General features: G+C 33.1%; 1 protein-coding gene across 1 annotated transcript; it reads right to left on the reverse strand.

Moving 5' to 3' along the window:
- Positions 1-6897: 6897 nt before the first annotated feature.
- LOC136232740 (uncharacterized) lies at positions 6898-10448 on the reverse strand. Its single transcript, XM_066022122.1, has 2 exons — positions 10382-10448; positions 6898-8325 (listed from the first exon to the last, which is right to left on the reverse strand). The coding sequence occupies exon 2, from the start codon at positions 8233-8235 to the stop codon at positions 7105-7107; it is 1131 nt and encodes a 376-aa protein (XP_065878194.1). The 5' UTR covers positions 8236-8325; positions 10382-10448; the 3' UTR covers positions 6898-7104.
- Positions 10449-10849: the final 401 nt, after the last annotated feature.

Consider the following 10849-nt stretch of genomic DNA (forward strand, 5'->3'; position numbering starts at 1 on the left):
AAAATCTCTCCGTTGTGGGCGATTGAAGGAGAAACTAACTATAAACAGCAGCATAAGAAAATGGCATAAAGTATCGAAAATGGGAAATGGATTAGAACTGAGGTTTTAGAAATTGACAAATAGATTGGTATACCCGCGTTGTATTGGTGGACTTGATATTTAAAGATATTAGAAGATTTTTTTTTTCTTTTTAAAGTCAATTTTTTTTTCTAAAAATATCTCCTGCCACGTTAGCAATCTAACAATGTTAAAGGATTTGTTTTGATGTTGCTAATGGCGTAAACCATAAGATTTGTTTTGAGGCAAAAAAAATCATAGATACTGATTTGCGAAAACATGAAACCATATGGATATTTCTAGAAATTAACCGAATTAATTATGGATGATTATGTTTGGATATTAATTATGATAGAATATTTATCTAATTAAGTTATGTTTGAACATGAACTTTAATTATGTTGTATGGTTTCGTTTTGTTTTGATATGTAAAATAATGTGTATTGGGCAATTATTTTGGTGTAAATATTTAGATAAAAAAATGCAGTTAACCATTGTTTTGGTTGACCATTATATATTTATGTTTGGATAAAAATATGGTTTTGTTTGGTTGGAAAAGGAAAAGAAAAACAAACAAAACAACCCCACAAACTAATCCGGGATTAGCCTAGGAAAGCTAATCCCCACCAGATCATCTGAAAGTAAAGAAAAAAGGAAGTCCGGAGGATGCGAGAAAGTTGAGACACCCAACATCCTCACATGGCCCTCCGCAGCAAGGCGGTCACCAACCCTGTTTTGCTCCCTGAAGACATGCCCAAAGTTGATGGAGTCGAAGGAAGAACATAATGTTTTAATCCGTTTTACTAAATTTTGGCTACCCAAACACAAAGGCTTGTTATCAGAGATAATTTTAACCGCTTCAAGATTGTCAGTGGATAAAAATATGGTTAATTGTTGTTTTTTTTTTTTGTTAACCATTATATTTAGGTTTGGATAAAAAAAAAAGTGGTTAACCGTTGTTTTTACTTGACCATTAATATAATGGTTAAAAACAATTGACCCGATCCTAATTGAGCGGTTTGGTCTAAAATAAGAGTTTTTCATTTAATGAGATTCAAACCTTAGACTCTAAAGTAATAACGTGCATACTTACTGCTGGACTAACATTTAATTAAGAGTTAATTTCAAATATAACCCCTGTGGTTTCAATTTTTAGCAAATAAATACCTGTGGATTGATTTCGAGCAAATAAATACCTGTGGTATGCTCCGTTTTTCAAAAACGCGGAAATGGATGATGACGTCGTCTATATGCTGACGTGGTTGAGGGTAATTTAGTCAATAAAAGTTAATTTCAAATATATTGTTGTGGTTTGCGTGTTTTTACAAATAGGTACATGTGGTTTGGATATTCTTACAAATAGATACTCATGGTTTGGATGTTTTTGCAAACACAAAAAAAAACCACAACTTCAAAAATAATTATTTTGTCTTGATAATTAAACTTGTAAACTATTATGTGGCATAAACAATGAAACCAGTTGCCGCATAGTTAAAGTTTTTTTGGACAATGTGTGATCACTTGTTGATTACATGTTTTTCTATTTGTATTATGACATGAAAATGGTAAATCCTCTGTTAACTATTTTGTGACAACTCATTAGTATGAAATTGCCAAAGTTATTAAACTTCAGTTTTTGGACAATATTTGCCTAAATTAAGCGTTTGTTTATGGTTTGTTATACCACGGATACCTATTTGCAAAAACATCCAAACCACGGGTATCTATTTGCAAAAATATCCAAACCACATGTACTTATTTGCAAAAACACGCAAACCACAACAATTTATTTGAAATTAACTCTTATTAACTAAATTACCATCGGCCACATCAGCATATAGACAGCGTCACCATCCATTTCTACGTTTTTGAAAAATGGAGCATACCACAAGTATTTATTTGCCAAAAATTGAAACCACAGAGGTTATATTTAAAATTAACCCTTGATTATATTCTAAAATTTGTAAGTCTAATAAACTATATAATTTAGTTTGAATTATAAAATATACACCATATTATTTTATTAAATTTACGTGTTAATAATATTAATAACAATAATAACTACTTAGTTTAAAAAGTATGTATCTTTTTTAATTTTTTTATATATACTAAATTTTATTAAATGTTTAGTTTTATCGTATTATATTTATTAATTTAATATTTCAAAATATCATGAATTGGTATTAAAGAAATTTTTTATTTGTATAATTTTTTATTAATATTTTTAATATTTTACTATATTATAAGGTTAATTGTGAACATAAATATAACTTTTCACATGATTTTTTTGAATCCCGATTGAACCTCTAGCACTTGATCCCTTATCTTTTTCGACTCTTTGACCTTGAAGCACGTAGCAAGATGCACAATCCAATATAGGGAACTTACCAACAACCTTAACTTCAACCATTTTAAGTTGAGGCTCTTTCCAAATTCCTTGACGGGGCCAACCTTCACTTGGTATGCTATTATCCCTAGGAACTCCGTTCATGATTGGAATGATATGGAGAGGAAATTCCATAATAAATTCTTCATGGTAAAGTTGGAAGTATGTGTTGCTTAACTCCCTAGAATTACTTAGAAAGGAGGAGAAAGAGCATAATAGATTATTGCTCGTTTCAAAATATGAGAAACATATGCAACATGTATCTCCCATAGGGTGGGGTAAGTGAAGATGGCACAAAGGGGGCTCGACGTGAGCTAAGGAAGAAATGCTATGGTGATGGAGTTTAAGGACTTCTACGAATTGGCCACCAAGATGACAAAGTATGAGGATCTACTGAGTAAAGAGGATCGGAGAAAGAAGAGTGTCATGTGAACCAATTATCAAGAAGTATTTATCATGAGGTGGCAGTGGATGATCTAAAAAGTAATGAGACTCATGTTTTCCCATTACTATCTCAGCCTCTGGGGAGGACATAACACCATAATGGAATCTTTCAATGATAACCATCCCTACTACAGTTTTTTATGTTACCAACACTGGCGTGATTTTTGACCTTCCCCCTAAAGGAAAAATGCATTATTTTGCATGTAGTTATAGATTACGATCAAAGGAGGAAGCAATAGGAAATATGTACTGCAAATACCATGATTCGTAGGATCATGTGACCAAAAATTGTTGGAGCTTCAAGCATGTTATTCACGATAGGAACAATATATGGAATCCTTAAATTCTCAGAGAAAAATGTATCCAAGTTGGTAGATCAAGATTCTTTTCCCAAGTGAAATTTGTGAACGTGGTTGCAGTGGGTATACGAGAACTCATCAAATAGACTAGAGAACGTAAAACAAGATCCACATGTGGAACTTACAAAATAAAAAATTAAAAAAGCAAAACTTATCATACCTAGTTTGCCAAGGACTATTTTAAAGTTCCTAAGGGACCTCAAGCCAATAATAGTAGGCACAAGGGGCAGAAGTCAAGCATTTAGGTGGAGGTAAGAAATGTAAAAAAAATAACAGTGAAAAAAGAGCTTAGCAAAGGAGAGACCAAAAGCCTCCAAGATGTGAAGTTCATAAAATTAAAAAAAAAAATGTTCCCACAACATTCCTTTTGTGCCTCCATCAGAATGAGCCAGTATCTGATAGCCTATAATATGCCATAAAAAAATTTCCTCGACCTTTTACAAGAACACAAAAGAGAAGGATGCAGAGGAAAAAACAACAATAAGATGTCGAGTTAAGGGGAACCATAATGAGAAAGTGGAGGGAAACTTGTATAAAAATATAATATCAAAGTGAAAGTAATAAAAGTGGATATTCATTAGAAGTTAAATGAATTTAACTTCAACATCTAACCATCAGGCCATCTCAGGAGCAATTGTTTGCACCAAAAATAAAATTTCTTGATGTACACTTTTTATTGGGAGAAACTTTTTCTAAGGGAACATTTTAGGAAATATTTTTCTACCAAAGATTTGTTAGGAAACATTTTTCTAGGAAAGAATTTTTTAGAACTTTCTTCATAGAAGAACGTGTTAGAAAACTTTTTTGATGTTTTCCTGGTACACCACTTTTCCCTTATTGATTTATTTCTCGTGATTTACTTTCCCTAATGCACCTTTTTACTTTATGTTTCATCATAATTAATTTTCAACTTTTGCCTACTTCTAAATGTATTAAATGACCCGAAGTTGCATTTAAACAATAAATTATTATAGAGAGAACTTACATTTCCATGATGAAAACCATGAAAAAGACCTACATAAAACTATGGGGAAAATCTGAAGGAAACATAAAGAGAAACTATTTTTCAATAAGCTGTTTTTTTTTAACACAAACCAATTAAAAAGCAAGAAATTCAAAAGGTGATGTCAAATCAATAATGGAAATCATGGGAACCACAATGTGAGTAGTTACTCAAGACGTGAGACACAATCTGTTGGTGGAAATTATATGAAACTTAAGATTGAAATAAAGTTTAATTTTAGTAAAATTTATTGGCTAATTTAGAATTTACAAAAAAAAACTATAATACATAAAAAAAATCATAATACATCAACTGAGACAATAAATATTTATCTAGAGGCATTTCCCCTTTTATCATATCCATTTCTCCAATTATTATTCTATCTTGTACTGTTAAGTTGTGTATCTCGCATATTCTGAGTGTTATTGCCACTGAACAATTGTTCTATCCGAGATTCAAATTGATATTAATATTATTGTGCATATCACCTCTATTGTTTCTCAGAATCCTTTCTTTGAAAGTGTTGTTCTGCCTTGAATTCAAATTGTTACTAACATTATTGGGTATAACATTGTTTTCATACCTCTCTCTGAAACAATTGCTTTGTCTCGAAATATAATTGTTGTTTTGACCTCTGAAATTATATCTTACAACCTCCCAGAGGAATTATCTCTATAATAATTCCTCTGCGTCATCCTTAACCAATCTACAAAAATAATTATAGAACCAAAACATAAAATGTCAACTAGCATTGCAACAAAATTATCTGCTACAAATCTTATGTCGTTATTATCAACTTGTCTCTGAATCTCATCTAATATCACGATCCCTTCTTCTTCATTACCATCTAATCCTAGGTTAATGGAAAGCAACATGCCAAATGAATTAGTGAGATCAATCTCACTTTCCAGGCTCATTTGATTTCGTTACCTTTCGGAATTCACAATTGAACAATGTATAGTAGGATGATCAAACTCGCATGCTTCCCAAGTTATATATGATTCCTAATAAATTTGCAAGTTTCAGTAGAACAACTCGAGTTTTCGAGTTCATGAATTCTTGAGCGGGCTTTATCATAAACCAACCATAAGTTGTCCACGACATATAGGGCAAGTGAGCATAACCTCTGATTTGCCATCTGGGTGATCCATTTGCCTACAAAAGATTCTAGGCATTATGAAACTTGAAGGAGATGGCTTGGGTGACTTGTAGAATTGGTCAAGGCAATTTGAATGCCTAGTGACCCTTTAAAAACTACAGATTCAACTGTCCATATCCTTTACAAGTGCCTAAGTGATATGGAAATGGAGTGAGGGGTCTCTTCCTTTATCCAAGAAAATGAGGCAAAATCACTCAAAGGTTTAGTGTTAATTCTTATGTTTCGTCTCATTTGGTTTCGACAGCCTCCACCTTGTCATCCTTACTCGTCTTTTGAAAGACGCCATGATAGATTCTTTTTTCGTATGTTGGGGGAAGAGGTCAAAGATTGTGTGGGAAAGGTAGATGACATTTTTTCTTTTTCGGAGTCAAATCGACCACAATAAGATGAATTGTGCCAAAAATTAATATATATTCTGGGAAAATAAAACTTTCACCGAAGAAAAGCAGCAAACTTATGGATGTTGTCGCACAATATGATCCTAACTTCTTACTTATCCTTCGAGAAATTCTAAGAATGAAGGTAAACAATGAAAAAACCATCTTATTTAAAACCCTAATTATAAAATCCTCTCTTCCACTTCACACCTCAGAATGCACCGTTCTTAACAAAGATATGCGATTTCGATCTCTTTACCTCGAAATGGTTAGGGAGAGGAAAGTTTTTATTTTAATGTACTCATAGGAAGAGATCTAGTGGAGACATTGTGGGGCTTATAGCTTAATGCATCAGAGCATGTAGCTACAAATTGACACAAAACTCGGTTTCTTCAGAGAAAGAAGGACCGTTGATTTTCAGTGTGAGGAAAAGCCCTACACAATGGGTGGGCCTCGTAGTCAAACTCCCTTTTCCTTTACGATCAATGGTCAATCTCCGTCCGGACTGAGGAAACCTTTGCATGTGTTCTTACCTTCTCACAAGAGTAGGACCTACCATTAACAAAAAGAATACAAGTCTCACCATTTGTGATCAATTTTGCAAATCATCTAACCCCTCTCCATTAAAATTCATGGTGCTAGGAATCATCTGAAGGCATAACCCTGGTGGCAAATCAACGAAGCATATGCTCACTTGCCTTTTGTGCCAAAAACATGTTTATAGTTGGTTTATCATTAAGCGTGCTAAAGAATTCATAAAATCGAACAAAAGTCGTTCAAAAAAACTTGAAAAAAGTTTAATTTTAGTAAAATTTACTTACGAATTTAAAATTTACAAAAAAAAAAAGCTAAAAACTAAAATGCATAAAAATAAATCAAATTACATAAATTGAGACAATATATATATCTATCTAGGGATATATCCCCTGCCCCTTCTATCATATCCATTTCTCCGATTATTATTCTATCTAGTACTATTAAATCTTGTATCTCGCATTCTCCAAGTGTTATTACCCCTGAAACTGTTGTTCTGCCTAGGATTTAGATTGTTATTAACATCATTGTGTCATTATCATACATCTGAAGGGAAACTGATAACCTGGTAGCAAATCAACGCAAGCATATGCTCACTTGCTCTTTGTGCCAAAAAAACATGTTTATAGTTGGTTTATCATTAAGCGTGCTAAAGAATTCATGAAATCGAACAAAAGTCGTTCAAAAAAATTTGAAAAAAGTTTAATTTTAGTAAAATTTACAAAAAAAAAAACTAAAATGCATAAACATAAATCGAATTACATAAATTGAGACAATATAAATATCTATCTAGAGGCATTTCCCCTACCACTTCTATCATATACATTTCTCCCATTGTTATTCCGTCTTGTACTATTAAGCCTTGTATCTCGCATTCTCTGAGTGTTATTGCCCCTGAAACTGTTGTTCTGCCTAGGATTCAGATTGTTATTATCATCATTATGTCTATCATCTCTATTATTTCTAGAAATTCTTTCTCTAGAAATGTCGTTCTGCCTCGAATTCAAATTGTTACTAACGTTATTAAGTATAACATTGTTATCATACCTCCCACTGAAACTATTGTTGTATCTCGAAATATAATTGTTATTCCGACCTCTGAAATTATATCTTACATTATTTGGAAGCGACAACCTCCTGGAGCGGTTATCTCTATAATAATTCCTTTGTCTCGTCCTCAACCAATCGGTGTTATTTGAAGGCAACCTCTCAGAACGATTATCTCTATAATCATTCCCCTGACTCGTCCTTAACCAATCCGCAAACAAAATTATAGAACCAAAATATAAAATGTCATCGAGAAATGCAACATTATTATCTGCTACAAATCCTATGTTGGTATTATCAACTTCAGTGTCAATCTCATCTAATATCACGGTCTCTTCTTCTTCGTTACCATCTAATCCTAGGTTAAGTAAATTAGAGAGATCGATCTCATTTTCCAACATCGTCCAATTTTGCTGCCTTTCAGGATCCACAACTGAAGGACGTATAGTAGGATGATCAGCTCTCGCATGCTTCCTAAGTTCCATATAATTCCCAACAAATTTGCAAGTCTCGGTCGAACAACTCCTAGTTTTTGAGTTCATGAATTGCCGAGCACTCTCTATCACAAACCAACCATAAACTTGTCCGCGACACATAGGGCAAGTGAGCGTATCCTCCGATTCGCCATCTGAGCGATCAGTGTGCCCACCGAAGATTCTTGGCACTATGAAACTTGAAGGAGATGGCTCGGGTGACTTGCGGAATTGGTCAAGGCAATTCGAATGGTGTGTGCTCGTGTTGCACATGAATATCCGACAACCATTGTCATAAGAAGAACACCGCAACAAGACAGCATTATGAGGATGTTCCAAACAAATAGGACATCTAGCTTCCTCCCATTGTCTAATATGCTCCGGTGATCCTAGCATGTCTTTTTCCGGAGATTGATCACCATTTTTCGAATTTGCTTCAATAGACTCACCAATGTTACAGTTTTTTGCATTGCCACTTAAATATATCTGTACATCCGTAACCAAATAAACAACCATCAAATAAAAAATGTAGTTTCATACATAATTGTAAGGAGCAGATCCACCCAATTGGGCACAAGATAATCCTTTTTTACAATAAATTTAAACCATAAATTGAATTATCTATAGGCAAGACAGTTAAAGAACAGCAGCAGAGGATTTTAATTTGTACATATTTGTGGGTGCTCTATCAGCCTATCAGCATCACTAGCAAAAATAAAAAATACCCACAATCCAGATCACAAGAAATAGAGAATTTCCAACAAGTATAATTCAATAAAATAAAAACCGACGACGTCCCCAGAGGAAAGAACTAAAACCCAGCAAAAAAAGACATAAAATTGTAATAGAAACCTGAATCTTTAAGAACGGAGGTAAAAATTTGCAATGATGCGATCAAACAAACCCCTTAACAAGTAATTAATTAGATAAAGAACCTCAAATCGCCCAAACTAAAAGAAAGAACAATAACAGTAAGAAACAAGAGTAAAATCGAATACACCTAGAGATGGTAATTCATTACAGAAAGAACCTAAAAATCACCAAAAAAAAATAACAATAATGTTCAAGAACAAGAGCAAAATCGAAGAGACTTGAGAGTTGGGAAACTCACCAAGGAATTCCGAAGTTCGTAGCGCAAATCTATTCTACAATAAATATGAAAACTAGAAGTTGGACCGAGTCATTCATATATGTTACGAGATATTATTATACATTGACCAATGGGTCAATTTGTTAATAATCTTTCCTTACAGAATTCTTGTTGGGAAAGTAGATTATTACTGAATATTATTGTACATTGACTAATTGGTAAATTTGTTAATATTCTTTGCTTATAGAATTCTATATGTTTAGGAAAGTAGACCCGTGTGTTTAGGATATCCTTCGAAACCGAACCTTGGGAAGCAAGGACTCTTGTTTTGTATTTATATACTTCGTTAGAAAATTCCAACACTGATTTTGTCACCGTGTCATGGTATCAGAACTGGAATTTTCAGAAGTCCTCAAGGTTCTCAAAAAATATCCAGTTTCCTAAACATACAAGAATTCTACAAGGAAAAAGTATTAACAAATTGACCAACTAGTCAATGTACAAAAATAGCTCGTAGTAATAATATATATACATATAAGCGATGAAAGTGAAAGTATCATTACTTTCTACTTAAGAACCCTAATTAGATAGACAATGATAACTAAAAAGGGCTTAAATTGAAAACAACATGGAAGTACTCTCTACACTAATCTAAATAACATGTCAAAGGTTCCATTACAACTGCTAATGACTATGTTGCACGTACTCGAAATTGGAAAGCATTATTTGTAAAACATAACCTTCCTAAAATAGCTTTCAAATAAAAACGGACATGAAACGCGAAGAGTGTCCTTGCAACATAGCTAAGCAGCATATATCAGCAAAGTTAAAAGGAGTAGTTAATGTTTTCCCAATTTCCTTCAAAATACATTTATAATTCAAATACTTTTATAATTCGCAACAATCATATTCAGTTTCATTATCAGGGATACTTATTTCACATGTTTCAGAACATTCTCCAAGCTTTGCAAGTGCTCCTAGAGAAAGGAGAGCCAAATCTAAGATTCCTAAAATCAATTTCTCAACCTAATTATTTAATCAACCGGTACTCACCAATTAAGCAGTAAAAATAGCAAAACCAATATAGAGGAAGAAATTCCATACCCAAGTCCAAGAGAAGATGTCAATTGTCTCTGCTGAAATCTGGTACTAAAATTGAAGCTTTTCTATTTACTTTCTCCCAAAAATTGCAGAGATGAGGAAGAACAGATGCTAAAGAACCCAGATAATTGAATAAACATTGTATTAGAAATCAACAACGACCCTAAAACAACGCAATTAAAACCCACAGAAAAGACCTAAATTGTAATAGAAAATTGAATCTCTAATCTAAGAACCCAGATCAAAATTGGTAACGATGCAATCAAACAAACACGTAAACAAGTAATTAACAAGACAAATAACCAAACAAAAAGAAAAAATTATACGCAAAATCGGAGTTGGAAAACTCACCAAGAGAGGAGTGTGTGTGATCGTCGAAGTTCGTAGCGCAGGCTTGCGAAAACTAGAAGTTGGATAGGCTCTTATATAGGAGGTGACGGTCTGTGAAGCAAAGTACCGTATTGTCCTCTCTTTTAAGTTTTTTTACTAAACTGGGAATTAAATTAATGTTTATCCAATTCGAATTGGGAATATAAATGTAATTTTGAATAAAATATAAAAATAAAAATGTTTTCGATAATAATAATCTTAACGGTGTAATTTCAGACTTTAAACCGTGTATCAGTATTTATAAATGGCCTAATATATAAAGGGTATTGCTATATACCGCCTCTAAATTCCGATTCACCGCACCTTTTTTACCATTTTGCCCTTCTTATTTTTTTTCCCAAAACCTTAAAAACTCTCTCTACTTTTCTCTCCCGAGCACAAATCCCGGATTTGACAAAAATGGATCAAAGCATTCCCGAAGACAATGAG

Source organism: Euphorbia lathyris, chromosome 6, assembly GCF_963576675.1.
Source record: "Euphorbia lathyris chromosome 6, ddEupLath1.1, whole genome shotgun sequence".
Classification (NCBI taxonomy): domain Eukaryota; kingdom Viridiplantae; phylum Streptophyta; class Magnoliopsida; order Malpighiales; family Euphorbiaceae; genus Euphorbia; species Euphorbia lathyris.